The sequence below is a fragment of the Notolepis coatsorum genome (genome assembly GCF_963971535.1).
Source record: "Notolepis coatsorum genome assembly, chromosome: 3".
NCBI lineage: Eukaryota > Metazoa > Chordata > Actinopteri > Aulopiformes > Paralepididae > Notolepis > Notolepis coatsorum.
Window position 1 is genome coordinate 142371826 of NC_140167.1, and position 15972 is coordinate 142387797.

Sequence of the window (15972 nt, forward strand, 5' to 3'; positions counted from 1 at the left end):
TAAAGGGTTAAAGATAAACCCCATGCGACATTATTCCAACCTGTTACCTGTCAGAATCTTAAAATAGATACTTCAAGGATTAAGAAAAAATAGGTGGTGAAAAAAAATCCACCCTATGCAGGTGGAGGCAGCTATGTTTCCATCTAGACAAAAATATTTAGGTAACAGACCTTTCATTACAAAAATTCCAGAAAGGATCCTCCAGCGCGTGGCGGTAATGATGTGGAATGCTAACGTCTGTAGCTAAAACACCAGAAGAAGAAGAAGAAGAAGAAGAAGAAGAAGCAGTAAACGAAGAAGAAGAACCGCTCTTTGGGCACAAAATAGGCTTCCTTATTGACATGCTCATTGAATAAATAGTTGTTTAGTTTGCGTTAGCTGTTTCTTTACACCAACCACATTTGGTGGTCTTGCTTGAGAAAAACCAATCGAATTAGCGAGAGGTATTGTTTAAATCCTTGATTATAACGTGTGGTTGCTAACCGGCAGGTGGCTTCTAGACTGGCTAACGTAATTCTACTGCGATAGCTAATGTTAGCTTAGCTAGGTAATGTGAACTACCCAACAATTAAAGCAAGCTAACGTTAGTTGTTGAAATGCATCTTAAACTGTATTGTGCATACGTTTCGATACCTGTTTGGTTCTAGATGATACAGTAGTTAATGTGAAGTCGATTAGCAACTAACGACGTATTGTACTGTAACTCCATACAGGGCTAATTAACATTGGTGAACGAAGACGAACTTATAATATTTTTTTTATTTATTTGTATTCTGTGGTTCCAATATCTTATACGATGTTGAAGACTATGGTAAGCAGGTAGTGAAGGAAGTCCCGTAACGAGAACCAGCATCAACCATGGCATCCCAGCTCCCAGCAGAGGAGGGGGACACCCCCCATGTCGTTAACATGACCACCAGTGAAAAGGTAATGTGTCCAACACACTGGAGGTGGTTGGTTCATGCATCTATTTATCCAAGCCCTAACCTTATTATTTGTGGTCGTGGTGGTATCTGTTCTAAAGGTGTTAAATATAAACATAATATTGTAACTATATATGTGTGTGTAAATATATATATACACGCATGTAATAATACTTATTTAACCAGGCAAGTTTACTACACATTCAAACATTCTTATTCATAGCAAAGGCCTGGGGGAGAGAGACCGTTTCACACAAACATTACACACCTGGGAACTGCCCAGTACAATCACAGTCTTGTTGTACGTTTGGCCACTGAGCAGTTGGGAGATTTGATTGATTGAAAACTTTTATTAACAGTTTGCAGAATGGGTACAATACAGTACAGCTCAATACAAACAACTGCTACGAGAATGCAGACCAGAAAAATACTTTCGTCTTGTTTACACCAGGGTCCTCCATTTTCAATTCATCAGGACATTTATGACATACAAGACATACAAATATACAGTAGTACTGTTAGGGGAAAAAAAAAGATCATAAGAAAAATATATAAATCCAAAGGGGAATAAACTGTACATTGGAGGGGGCGGGGGATTTGGACATTTACCGGGGCCAGTTTCTAATTGCAGCCACCTGGTCTGAGAATTATGAAAGATAATTGTTATGGGCTTGATGGGCCCTTAGATTACATAATTGTATGTAATTGATTTTGCAAGCAGGGAAGTGGGCTTACAATGACAGGGTTCCCACGGTACCTGGAAAACATGGAAAACATGGAATTTATTTTTTCATTTTCCAGTATGGAAAAGTCATGGAAACTGAGCAAAAGTGAACACTTACATGGAAATTGAAACAGTTGTCCTGGAAAATGTTATTGGATGATGTGTAAAATAGTAATCAAATGAAACTATTGAGCACATAATTAAGATGAGTTTATAAAAACCCTTTACATGTGAACAGCTTTTAGAGCATGCTCTTGGCATCATATCTGGTATATTGGATGTTGGAATTGATGCAGGCAACCTGGTGATATGGACTTTAAAAGTATAGTTTCGGATTGGTGGACTTCCGGAATAATAACCGAGAACCGTTACTCGCGATCTCAATAGAACGGTCAAATACATGCATTTCCCAGCCAACACAGGAGCCTTGACATCTACAGTGAAACTTCTTATGCAAGTAGCTGTGTTTTAACTGTGTGGTAAACCTGGGTGTATCAACGTTAGTTAGTAAGCAGTGCAATCTTGCTAGCTAGCAGCTTACACTAGAATTGTTGAGGTAATTTTTACCTTGCTTTTAAAATACTAGAACTATGTTTGATCCCCATATGTACTATTTCACTCATTGACTTTTCCTAAAACCGTGTTATTCACCACATTTAGGGGAGTTTGTTTTGAATTTGGATTCATTAATGATGGTTAGCAAACACATGCAGTACAATCTTGCTAGCCAACATTCAGCTTGCTAACTAACTAGCTAGTGTTGGCTAGCTTGCATTGATAGCTAACTACCAATACATTTTCACATTAGGCTGTGACATTACTTCTATACTAGTTGACATGACCAGTCTAGTCTTGTTCTACTTTTAACTATTTTGTGATTTTTCATTTTTTTTTCGTTAAATAAATGATACTAATAATAGGAACATTTGGGGTGAGACATTTTTGAAAAATCATTGGTCATGATCATTCAGATCTTCAGACTGTAGAGGAGGAAGAGGAGTGGAGAGGGGGAGGAGCCAGGAAGGCACAGAAGGAAAGATGGAGGAGGAATTGAAGAGGGGCGAAGATGAAAGAGGAGAAGAAGAAGAAGAGGAGGATAAGAGAGTAGAGGATGACTGAGGAGAAGAGTGGAGAGGAGTTAAGAAGAGTAGGAAGAGAAGACAGGAGCGGACAGGATGAGGAGAGGAGTGGAAGAGAGAACATATATCAATCCCAGTGCTCATGTGTCTCAAAGTTCCAGTTCAATAAATTGTTGTTCATCTACAGCAGGGGTCCCCAAACTTTTTCCTGTGAGGGCCACATAACTTTTTCCTTCTCTGGTGGGGGCCGGGGTCAGTTTGTAACAGAAAAAGTGTGACGATCGCAGGGGTGCCTAAACGTAAACATTTATTGTTTTCCAGAAAGCCACACATAACCAAATATTAATAACCCTTTCCGGGATCTTCACAGAAAAAAAAAGTCAGGAAATAAATAATAACACTATTAATGAAATAAATAACACTATTTATGAAATAAATATACAGTACCTACAGACCACCTAGCTCTAGCTCTGTACTATTTAAAAGCACAGTGCAGGACACACTCAAAGGTTATCGCACCTCAGAGATGGCAGTGGACATGTATGACGGGACAAAGGCCATATGTAATGGCCTTGGGATTGAGGAACATACTACCAGCCAAAGGAGGAAGCAGAAAAGGATGGACGAGTATGTAGTTGAGTCATCTTGTGGCACAAGCTCAGACCTCAGCTCAGGAGATCAGCTGAGACAGACTGTTCTATCCAGTCCTCGACAGAATGCTGCAAGAGCTTGAGAGCAGGTTCTCATGAGTTGGAGAACAACTTATGAGAGGCATACAGGCATGTCATCCAGCCTCAGACCAGTTTCTCTCAGTGGAATTGCTGCAACCCCTCGCCACACATTACAATATCCATGACTACTGCCAGAGGAGATCACAGTTGCAAAGTATTTCCTGGCCAGGACAGGCAGAGATGCAGTCCCTACTATCCAAAGTGTCTTTCCCTCCTGGATGATAATAATAATAATAATAATAATAATGCATTTTATTTATAAGGCGTTTTTCAGGACACTAAAAAAAAAGTCCACAAATCGGTGAATGAAAAATGTATAGGATCAAATGAAAACTACTACTTACTAAAATGGATGTTTAAACGTACTAAAAACCAAAAAAAAAAGATCAAACACTAACAAACATTCAGCACCGACAATGGGGATGCTGCCATCATAAACAAAAAAAATCTTTATTTTTATTTTTATTTTTTAAAGCTCCGGGGCTCTAGGGGGCCGGGCCAAATGTGGAGGCGGGCCGTAGTTTAGGGACCACTGATCTACAGCTTGTTGCATTATTTCATGCATTGATATTATCAATAAGACATAATCTCTAAGCATTTACAATGTAGACTTGACTGGCACATCTTTTAAATCAAGTAAGTAGTCAGGTGTCCTAGGGGGTTGTGTGTGTGAGGGGAGGGGAGGGGGGCGCAGATGGGGGCGGAAAGCTTCAGGGGCCTATAGATCATCACTTAATATGGTACCTGGAAAATCAGGAGGTAGCATGGAAAATGTTTTCAAGGCAAGCGTGGGAACCCGATTCAGTTTATATCCAAAGTGGCTGGTAGAGTAGACAGACTTGCCAGGCTGCTAACCAGAGCTAAAGTTTGGCCCGGTTGTCATTTCCCACCCTGCTTGTGAGACATGAAAAGCCTAAGGAGAGATGATATGGTCTGAGAATTATGAAAGATAATTGTTATGGGCTTGATGGGCCATTAGATTACATAATTGTAATACATGTAATTGATTTTGCGAGCAGGGAAGTGGACTTACAATGACTAATATTAGATTCAGTTCATATCAGCAACAGGTCAATTTCTCACTTCACCATTTTTAAACAACGTACCACAAATGTATTTTTAACGTCTATATACACAACGCTGTACAAATCTTGTCAGGAACATTGTTGAGTGACCATCGACTGTTGAGACATGAAATGTATGTAATATCAAGGATAGCTGGGAATCAGGACTCAAATTGTAATGATTACAAAAGATGGATATGGTTTAAGTCATTCCTATAAATAATACCTGTTTACACACACTCATAGGTTGTGGATCTTCTGAACCAGGCGGCTCTGATGACCACAGATGATAAACTGACAGTTCTGAAACAGGTTTGTAATCTGCTGTCTTCAGGTCATATTTCTTTCCTCTTTTAATGAGGACCATAATTCAATTAAATTTAGTATTGCAAGATTATTTGGAACGAGTTTTAGTTTCCTTCATGTGTGCCAATACAGGAACATAGCAACATTATGGGAAATTTGCTTACCGTCTTCTCCAGAGTCAGACAAGAAGATTGATACCAATTTCCCCTCTATGCGTTCAGTAGAAAGCTATCCAGCTGCAAGATAGCTAGGCTAGTGGTCTGTATCCGCTTCCATTAATTTGTGCTAAGCTAGGCTAGCTTGTCTGACTCTGGAGAAGGCGGTGAGCGTCTTTCCCATAATGTTGGCATGTTCCTTTTAATTGTGTGTTTTAGATAGGTATTTAAGCTTTCTAAACATAACCTTTTCACTTTTCAGGTTCAGGAGCTTATCATCAACAAGAATCCCTCACTACTTGACAATTTTCTAGATGTAAGTAAGCATGCACAAACACAAATTACCAGAATTTGAGCTACAGTGCGTTATGCCATTTCAAGTACCCTTGAATGTGCAGTTTCTATCTGCATGTTAATGTCTTACATTATTAATCTTTAAAGCTCGTCTTTCCTCTGTCCCTTGTAGGAGATGATAGCCTTTCAGACAGATAAGTCTATGGAAGTGAGAAAGTTCGTCATTGGCTTCATTGAAGAAGCATGGTGCGTTATCGACTTTAATTCTTAATTTTTTTTTACATAAATGATTTTTTGCATGTTCACAACTAAAATACTGTGTTCCCTCTCAACATTTTACTTTCCCATGTCTCATCAGTAAAACGGACAATGAGCTCCTGCTCAGACTGATTGCTAACCTGAACATGCTGCTGAGGGACGAAAGTGTGAATGTGGTGAAGAAGGCCATCCTCACACTCACTCAGCTGTACAAAGTCGCCCTGCAGGTAACGATGGACCCTTAAACCATGGTCCTAAAGGTTTTCATACATCAGACCGGCAATACGCCAATGGCACTGGATTTTGGTCATGCCACGCCAAATTTGGGGGGAAACAACTTCGGGAATAAACGGCAATTAGGTGGCGTTTGTTCATAAACTACAACTTTAGGACAAATCACACTGAAGACCATCGTTGCCCAGAAATAGTCATTACATCTTAGTTTTAGGTCATTTGTTAATATTAAATCTCCAGGTAGGGAAATTAGGAAATGGCCTGAAAACGGATCAAAACTAACTTTTCATAATGGTGTGAACGCTCAATGGTGGCCAGTGTTGGAAGGGAATAGCTTGACTTAACATGATGCACTAACAAAACACACTTTTCAAACAATGTAACGGCGGCATACCCAGATGTGCCAGCCTGATGTATGTTACGAGAAATTAACCAGGTGAGACGGAGATAGATGAACCAGGTGAGACAGAGATGGATGAACCAGGTGAGACAGAGATGAACCAGGTGATACAGAGAGATGAACCAGGTGAGACGGAGATAGATGAACCAGGTGAGACAGAGATGAACCAGGTGATACAGAGAGATGAACCAGGTGAGACAGAGCGATAAACCAGGTGAGACAGAGATAAACCAGGTGAGACAGAGAGATGAACCAGGTGAGATGAGAGATAAACCAGGTGAGACAGAGAGATGAACCAGGTGAGAGAGATGAACCAGGTGAGAGAGAGAGATGAACCAGGTGAGACGGAGAGATGAACCAGGTGAGACGGAAAGATATAAACCAGGTGAGACAGAGAGATAAACCAGGTGAGACAGAGAGATAAACCAGGTGAGATGGAGAGATGAACCAGGTGAGAGAGAGATGAACCAGGTGAGAGAGATGAACCAGGTGAGATGGAGATAGATGAACCAGGTGAGACAAGAGATGTACCAGGTGAGACAAGAGATGAACCAGGTGAGACAAAGGGAGATCAACCAGGTGAGACAAAGGGAGATCAACCAGGTGAGACAAAGGGAGATGAACCAGGTGAGACAGAGAGATGAGACGGGGATGAACCAGGTGAGACAGATGAACCAGGTGAGACAGAGAGATGAACCAGGTGAGACAGAGAGAGATGAACCAGGTGAGACAGAGCGAGATAAACCAGGTGAGACAGATTTCAACCAGGTGAGACAGAGAGAGATGAACCAGGTCAGACAGGGAGAGATGAACCAGGTGAGACAGACATGAACCAGGTGAGACAGATGAACCAGGTGAGACAGGGAGAGATGAACCAGGTGAGACGGAGAGAGATGAACCAGGTGAGACTGAGAGATGGGAAGCTGGTAGGAGTGTGCCAGCAGAGAGGGGCAACGGGTGAGAGTAGGACAGTAGTCTAATACAGACTCCTCATAATAAAATGGACTTGATATTATATTGTGGATTCTGATTACATAAAAGTTTGAATGACTTCAAACAAATTATTTTACTTCTGATTTGTTCAAACAAAATTTTAGGGGAAATGTGACCGCCCCAGTGTGTGTTCAGGATTTGATCTTTCTCTGGTTCTTCTTGATCCCTTGTCTCTTTCTCGACCCAGTGGTTGGTGGCACGCTCAAAAGCTGTGTCGGAGATGCAGGAAGCGTGCTGGGACATGGTTACCCAGATGAAGGGGGACGTCCTGGCCTTGTTGGACTCAGAAAACGACGGGGTTCGCACTCACGCCATCAAGTTCACAGAGACCCTCATAATCACGCTCTCACCGAGGACAGCAGACTCCGACGTTCCCAAGCGACTCGACGGGGACATTAGCTTGGACAAGATCCCGAGAGACCATTCCTATATCCGCTCTGGTAAGAGGGGCCTCATCATTTAGTGGTTAAAGATTACTATATCCGCTCTGGTAAGAGGCACCCCATCATTTAGTGGTTAAAGATTAATATATCCGCTACGGTGAGAGGGGCCTCATCATTTAGTGGTTAAAGATTCCTATATCCGCTCTGGTAAGAGGGGCCTCATCATTTAGTGGTTAAAGATTCCTATATCCGCTATGGTAAGAGGGGCCTCATCATTTAGTGGTTAAAGATTCCTATATCCGCTCAAGAGGGGCCTCATCATTTAGTGGTTAAAAATGACTATATCCGCTCTGGTAAGAGGGGCCCCATCATTTAGTGGTTAATGATCACTACTGTATATCCACTCTGGTAAGAGGGGCCTCATCATTTAGTGGTTAAAGATTCCTATATCCGCTCTGGTAAGAGGGGCCTCAATAACAGCAAGCGGAAGGGGAGGATAATTGGGCTAATGGAATGGTTATTATATGTGTGGTCAACATCCTCAGACTACTTGATGTGCCATAACTCATTGTCCCCATCAGATACCTTGTGTGACGAGGGAAAGGCTGCCCTGGAGCAGCTGCTGAAGTTCATGGTCCACCCTGCCATCACCAGCATCAACCTGACCACAGCACTAGGCTCCCTGGCCAACATCGCCCGCCAAAGGCCCATGTTTATGTCTGAAGTGGTGCAGGCTTACGAGACGTTGCATGGTGAGTGAGATTGAGCTGGTATTGCTGTTGTCTTCGCTAAACACGAACAAGTCCAAGCCAAGTCCTTAACACTTTGAGTGCCAACAACGAGAATTCTTGTTATTTCATGCCAACCGTTCAGTGCCAACAACGAGAAATCTTGTTATTAATCGCAGGGCTGTACGTTAACTTTTTTTGCACATAGCACTGGTGCTACAGAGGTTGATAGTTTTGTAGCACAGACCCAGGGCTGTACACTGCGAGCATCTCGTCGCAAATTGCCCCCTAATCTGGCCGGTGCGAGTGGAAAATATCATCTGTATATATATATAAATATCACACACACACACACACACACACACACACAGAAGGGAGAATGCCCCCCCCCCTCCTTCCCAGTCCCCACTCTGCTGTTCTCTGTTGCTCTGAACAGGGTTTTATCTTGTTGTTAGCTTATGCTAACGGAACGTTAATTCCGGTCTTAAACACGACGTGGTCATAAAGGAATGGCGAGGATTGCAAAGCATGTTATTAGGGATGCACCGAAATTTCGGTGACCGAAAAAAATGGCCTTTCGGCTTTTGGCCGAAAGAGGTTTTTCACCGAAAATATATCACCGAAACAGAAGCAACCTGTAACCTAACGCGTGTTGTTGTGATGATGTCATCAAAACGCGGATTCAGTCATTACATGCCGCTGTGAGCTCTTCAGTCCTGCGTGATACTCCTCTTGGGACTCGGGAGCAATGCATCTCCTCGGGAGTCGCGCTGTTTCTATGTAAACTGCGCGCAACGAGTCCAATAAATGCGTCTTTAACATACTTTATCCTTATTTACTATATGCCCGTTGCGGTTAATCACTGAGTGATCTAATATGCATATTATTCAGAGCGAGAGGGATTGTGTTTCTCACATTGACGCTGTCTGTCGCGCGTCTACTGTGCCAAAGTCATCTGGGGACTAGAAAGGTGCGCTCAGTAGAGCACAGATGTCCGCCTCTCTCTTTCTCTCTCTCTCTCTTTCTCTCTCTCTCTCTCTCTCTCTTTCTCTCTTTCTCTCTTTCTCTCTCTCTCTCTCTCTCTCTCTCTCTCTCTCTGATTGATTGAAAACTTTATTAACAGATTGCAGAATGGGTACAATACAGTACAGCTCAATACACACAATTGTTAAGGGGATGCAGACCAGAGAAAGACTTTCGTCTTGTTTACATCAGGGTCCCCCATTTTCAATTCATCAGGACATATATGACATACATGACATACAGATAGACAGTACTGCTACATCTATACATTTATGACATACCAGATTTGCAAATACAGTACTGTTTGTGATACAAAAAGACCCATAATAGTGATTATTTATTATTTAAGTTAAGTTTTGCCATAATCATATATTTTTCCATAATCGGGTAGCTGAACAACATTGGTAAAAAAAAAATCTATTCTATGAATCATTTTCGGCCTTTCGGCTTTCGGTTTTCGGCCAACTGTTTCCTATTTTTGGTATCGGTTTCGGCCAAGAATTTCCCATTCGGTGCATCCCTACATGTTATATGCATTTGACCCGTTGCGGAATAAAACAGCAGGGATTTGTTTTGGGTCGCGAAATAAGCACACTAGCCTTGCTATGTTGCAATGTCTGCGTTCCAGACGCTACTGAGACAAGTACTGTTGTGTGCTGTGGAGCGGATATGAGTCACGACACCACGGATTTTCAAAATAAGAGTATCGATATGAACTGAGCGTTGCTAGCTGCCGGAGCCATAGTTATTATAGCTGGAGCTGCGCTTAGGCGGAAATGAGACCCGCGACAGGATTTTCAAAATAAGAGTATCGATATGAACCGAATGCCTATCGCACCAGTGCTACTGAAGTAAATCCATTCATCGCACAGACCGCTGTTGCTGTAGCACGTGCGATATATATCTCGCACTGTACAGCCCTGAATCGTTATTTTTTTATTAGCGATTTCCATTTATTCATCAATCTAGCCTCACGTTACCACTGGGACTCTCTCTCTGAGCTCGAACAGGGAAAATACCGCCCCCTATCGTCTCCCGGATGGTAATGCACCCTTTGGATTGGACTGAATGAAAACGCATGGGAAAAAGAAAATCCGGAATCCACATTTTACTTGTCAGGCATGTAATCCGAGCCGATTGCAGTCTTTGTGGTCCCTCAGAACAGTGTGGAATATGTGTTGGAGCACCCAGCGTTGGATCAATAAATGTGATCGATATTTGGAATGGCGATCAGGAATTGGAATAATCTTTTTGGAGAACATCTGATCTGAGGTAAGGAATCTATTTTACCAGTCTTGGGATAATCAGAGCTTTTTTCACAGATATATCAACGTGTCCCAAAGTGTGTGTGTGTGCTGATCAGGAAATAAGAGAATCGATTTTCAGCCCGCTTCTCTAGCGTGCATAAGTACACATATAGTATCGATAATCTAGCGTTTCTTTTGTTTGTTTTTTTTGGGAGGGGGGAGGGTATATATTTTAAAATTTGTCACTGTAATGTCTTGATTTAGTCTGTCCTGTCTCCTTTGTTTGTCTGTTGAAACACTGAATAAAAATAATATCAAGATAATCTAGCGTTTATTTGAAAACGATTCATAAATAGGCCGAAAAATGACAACGTTTTTTGTGTATTCCAGTAAAGGGCGATTCCTGCAGAATCACAATTTTTTTCTGGAAATGTCCAAAAATGAGCGTTTTTCAAAATGGTATTAAACGGAAATGTACCGAACAATCCGTTTTGACAATGTTGACTGCAAGCAAGTCATTGTTAAGCGACGGGCGTATTAGACACACAGCCATAATTTAAGATATAGTTTATGCGTTTGCAAATGTGCTCGCCCTCTCATTGAATAGAGCGCTAAATCGTGCGCCCCCTGCTGGCACTCAAAGTGTTAATGTGTGAGTTTACATGCACAGGGGAGATGAAGCATAGCAATATAAACATAGTCATAGCATCAAATTAGTATTTAGATAAGCCACAGAAAAAATCACGTTATAAAAATAAGCAGTTTTTAAGAAAAAACGATTTGTTATGTCCTTTTTTGAAGCATTTATCAACATGGGCGCTGTAACTGAGGGGTTACAAAACCATGACTGTATTAAAGATTGTGATAGATTAAACCACTGCTAATTATGTACTTAGTATTACTTGCCAGACAGTACAACTAATTATGGCAGACACTCATAATAATACGGCACAGTGACAAAGAAATATCATTGAGGGTATTTATTATTATGCAGCAAATTGTACAGATATGAGAATTAAGGTTGCGCTTGTATGGCGAAGAATATGCATAAGTCAGTCAGTAGCAAAAGTCAGTGGGAATAGAATAATTCCTACGATGGGGTACTAGGCTAACGCCGCCTGGCATAGGATGGTACTGTAGTATAGGGGGAAACGCTGGTACCGCTGGAGACAAGGGGTTTCCTCCCAGAGATGTAAGCTCTGGAGGGAAGAAGAATGTTCGGATACTCAGTCTGTTCAATTGAAGAAGAAGGGGGTTCACGTACAGAATCCAGTCCTTGTAATCCAAATGCTCAGCAACAAAGCAATAACTGTAATCCAATTGCACGATAGCAATGATGATAGCCAGCTAGCTTCGGTCCACGAAGCCAGCCCGAAGTAGATCCTCACGGTGGTTAAATCCAAACGACAGTGGGTATTAACGATGCTCTTCTCCAAGGGTAGTACGTTCCACAATCACTATAATCCAACCAATACTGGTTCTGCAATCGCCGCCGTCGGTTCCAATATGCACATGTCCAGTAGGTTCTCCGACTAGGCCCTCCTCGTGTACTGGCACCAATGTATTTAGTCCACGCACACTGGCTAAGGTTCCACTAGCTAAACGAACGAACTGCTGGGTAATGCTGCACACGAACGAACTGCTGATGGCACGCTACACAATAAATAACGACTCTTACTTCACATTAAGCTAAGTCGAACTTGACGTTACTGCATTAAATCTGACACTTTTACTATTCAATTCGCACGTGGTTCTCAACACTCTGTTAGACGAACTGCTTCTCACTACATTAGAATCACACTGAACTTGATGAACAGCTACTGTTCGCACCTGCCGCGATATATATACTTAAGTGGCTTTCTAGTGCCGAACCTCAGTTCTCGTCTCGAATCAATGCGCCGGCTCCAGGCATGTTCCAACATGCCTGGACTCGCCTTTGAACCTGACTTTAGGGGCTCGCCGTCTGGCGCAGATAACGTTATCCAATGAGGAAAGTGAATATTACTGGGATTCAAACGCAGGCTTAAAGGGATATAACGTGTATATATAAATAATATACAAGGTATATAAAACAAATGTAGATTCTCAGCCTTTAATCTGGCCCTTCACAACAGCCGCCTCCTAATTAGTCCGCACCTAATTAGTTAAGGGAGACAGATTAATAGTCCAGTCAACGGCTCAATACTTGTTGTGAGGAGTAAGGCAATCTACAAAGTCAGTGGGTCATGGTCGTCATCAGGGAAGTCAGGGAGCTCCGGGACCTCTATCAGCTTCGCCACGGGTCGGGTGTAAGTCCGCCCTTGGACTACGACTTCTGCCGCTCTGACCTTCCCATCGGCACCAGTAATCACTTTGCTTACGCGGCCGGCCGGCCACGTAGCTCGGGGTAGTGACTGGTCTATGATCATAACGACTGTGTCCACCTTCAGGTTGTCCCTGTCCTTTACCCACTTCTGACGGGCTTGGAGGGACGGTAGGTAGTGGAGGAGGAAACTGTTCCAAAACTGGTCAGCCAATACCTGACTGTATCTCCACATTCTTCGGCCGCTCACTTCCTCAGGTCTGTACACCGCCTGTGGAAGGGCAGGGTCCAGCCGCCCCATCAAGAGATAGTTTGGGGTGACTGGGTCGAAGTCTGCTACATAACTTGAGACGTAACCGAGGGGCTTCGAGTTCAAGACGCCCTCGATCTCCGTGAGGACTGTCGTGAGGACTTCTTCCGCCACGGTCTGGGCCCCAAGCACGGTGTACAGAGCAGTCTTTATAGAACGGACTTCTCTTTCCCAGGCTCTCCCGAAATGAGGGGCGTTCGGGGGGTTGAACTGGAATTTGATCTGAGAGGGAGCGAGGCGGGTCTTAAGTCCTTCACCCATGGCCTGGAAACTCTCAATTCTCTTTCTCCGCCTTTGAAGTTTGTCCCTTGATCGGACAACAACACAGACGGGCTTCCTCTTCGGGCTTGAAATCTCCAGAAGGACATGAGGAATGAATCCGTACTCATGGTCTGGAGGATTTCTATATGAACAGCTCGTGTGGTCATACACTTGTACACAATGCCCCACCTCTTCTCTGTCCCTCTTCCTTTCTTGACGTAGAAAGGGCCGAAGCAGTCCACGCCTGTGGAGTGGAAGGCCTTCTCGCCGAGTCGGAGGCGGCAGGGAGGCAGGTCGGCCATCATAGGTATACTGGGCTGTGCTCGCCACTTGCGACAGTTTAAACAAGTCCGTTGGAAGCGACGTACTGCTTCTCTCCCTTGCAGTATCCAGTAACGTCGTCGGATCTCAGCGAAGACTCTCTCTGCCCCCGCGTGGTGCACATCCTCGTCGTACTTCTGTATGATCAGCTCGGTTACCTTGTGTCGGCTGTTGAGGACGATAGGATGCTTGACATCATCCCACCCTGATGAGGTCCTGGGTGTCGAGCTCGGGGGCCAAAGTGAGCAGTCGGCTGTCTGAGGGGATTGGCTTTTTCCCTTGCAGGCAGTCTAGCTCATCTGGAAATGAGTCTCTTTGGGCTCTCTTTAGCAGAAGGAGTGCTGCCTCTGCGTAGTTCGATGCGTCAATGTCTGTGGTGGGGGGAACCTCAGGGTGGTGCCACAAGAATGTCTTTTTCTGAGCACTCTCAAGGGTTAAGCAGTCGTCTATGTTAGGGTCCGTTGGAGCTGGGGCGTGCGTCAGCCCGCAGAACATAGACTTCTTGATCTCTGCCTCCTCTTGACTAGCCTCCCGTGGTGTGGGGGTAGGCCACTCCTCCTCCGGGAGCTTGAGGAACTCAGGACCGTCACTGTAAATGTTGGGACGTGTGAGGTCGGCTAGGGACATCCCCCGTGTGATGACATCTGCTGGGTTCTGCTTGGTGTCAACGTACCTCCAGCACGCTGAACCTACCAAGTCTTGAATCTCGGTGACTCGGACTCCGACGAAGACTTTGTATCGACAAGAATCGGACTGGATCCATGTGAGCACAGTCATGGAGTCTGACCACAGGATTGTCTTTCGCACCGTTATGGTGAGTTCACGTTGTATCAGCGTGGCGAGTTGCGCGCCTACCAGAGCTGCGCAGAGCTCTAGACGCGGGATAGATTGTTGCTTGCGGGGGGCTATTCTTGAGCGAGCCAGGACGAAGGCTGTGTGTACTTCTCCTCCCTCCTCTCGGGCTCTCAAGTAAGCCACCGAACCGTAAGCTACTTCTGAGGCGTCACTGAAGACGTGCAGGTCCATCTGACACGTCTCCAGCCGCACTGTGGGTGGGAAGTAGCTCCGGCGAATGTTCACATTTTGGAGCGAGTTGAGTTCTCCCTCCCACTCTCTCCAGGTGGAAGCCAGGTGGTCGGGTATGGGGTCATCCCAGCCCTGCTCCTTGTCCCACAGTTCTCGCACAAGCATCTTCGCCCGAGTGGTGTAAGGTAGGATACACCCCAGCGGGTCGTATTGGCTTGCGAGTGTTCTGTATACGCTCCGTCGAGTGGTCGGTAGAGGGGTCGACCTTCCCTGCTCCTGGGTCAGGGGTGTGTGTTTATAATGGAGCGAGTCTGTTTTGAAGCGCCAGACGAGGCCCAATGTAATTTCCTGTGCTTCACCTGGGGTGGTCGCCATCCAGGTCTCGCTGCTTGCTGCCTTTGTCTCTGGGGAGAGGCTGCGAAGTACTTGAGGGTCACTGCTGGCCCACTGCCTAAGGTCGAAGCCGCCTTTGATCAGGGAGGCTCGGAGCTTAAGCAGGATGGCTTCGGCTTCTTCTGGCGTTGATACGCTTTGTAGGCAGTTGTCCACGTAGAAACTCCTCTCTACTCTTTGTCTGACCTCCTCGTCAGCTCCAGGGTCTTCGGTCACGTGCTTTTGTAGTGCAAACGTGGCGCAGCATGGGCTGCATGTGGTGCCGAAGGGGGGGACCTCCCATTGATAGATGGAGGGTTGTTCATCGTTGATCCTCTCTCCACAGGAACCGCAGCAGGGGCTTGTCCTCCTCCATCAGTCGCACCTGCAGGAACATCCCTTTGATCTCACCGCTGATGGCCACCTTGTCCTGGCGGAAACGTAGTAGTACGCCGAGGAGGGAGGGGCCGAGTGTCGTGCCGGGTAATAGCAATTTATTCAGGTTCTGTAGTCCGATCTGGTAACTGCAGTTGAATACAATGCGGTTCTTGCCGTTGTGGTGGACCTTGTGGTGGGGCACGTACCAGGATTCAGTCGTCTGGTCTGCCTCTTGATTGTCGATTTTCTTTATATGTCCCGCTGTGATCAGTTTGTCGATCTCGGCGCGGTATATAGTGGCTTGAGGGGGGTCTTTGGCTAGACGCCGCTCGGTGTTCAGTAGATAGCGTTGTGTCGCTTTCTTTGATGCATGGAGGGTGGGCATCCCCTCTCGCCTCAAGAGTGGAGTTGCGTATCTCATCACTCCGTCGACCTCGACCCTCTTTGTCTTCTGCTCGAG

The 15972-nt window shown here is 44.7% G+C and overlaps 1 protein-coding gene across 1 annotated transcript in view; it reads left to right on the forward strand.

The window, feature by feature from the left end:
* Positions 1–278: 278 nt before the first annotated feature.
* Positions 279–15972, forward strand: part of sympk (symplekin) — an 87640-nt gene continuing 71946 nt past the window's right edge. Inside the window, exons 1-8 of the mRNA XM_084309736.1 lie at positions 279–443; positions 806–927; positions 4768–4833; positions 5245–5298; positions 5449–5522; positions 5635–5761; positions 7349–7601; positions 8126–8296. Coding sequence (XP_084165862.1) covers positions 859–927; positions 4768–4833; positions 5245–5298; positions 5449–5522; positions 5635–5761; positions 7349–7601; positions 8126–8296 — 814 coding nt within the window. The 5' untranslated portion in view covers positions 279–443; positions 806–858. The remainder of the gene's footprint in view (positions 444–805; positions 928–4767; positions 4834–5244; positions 5299–5448; positions 5523–5634; positions 5762–7348; positions 7602–8125; positions 8297–15972) is intronic.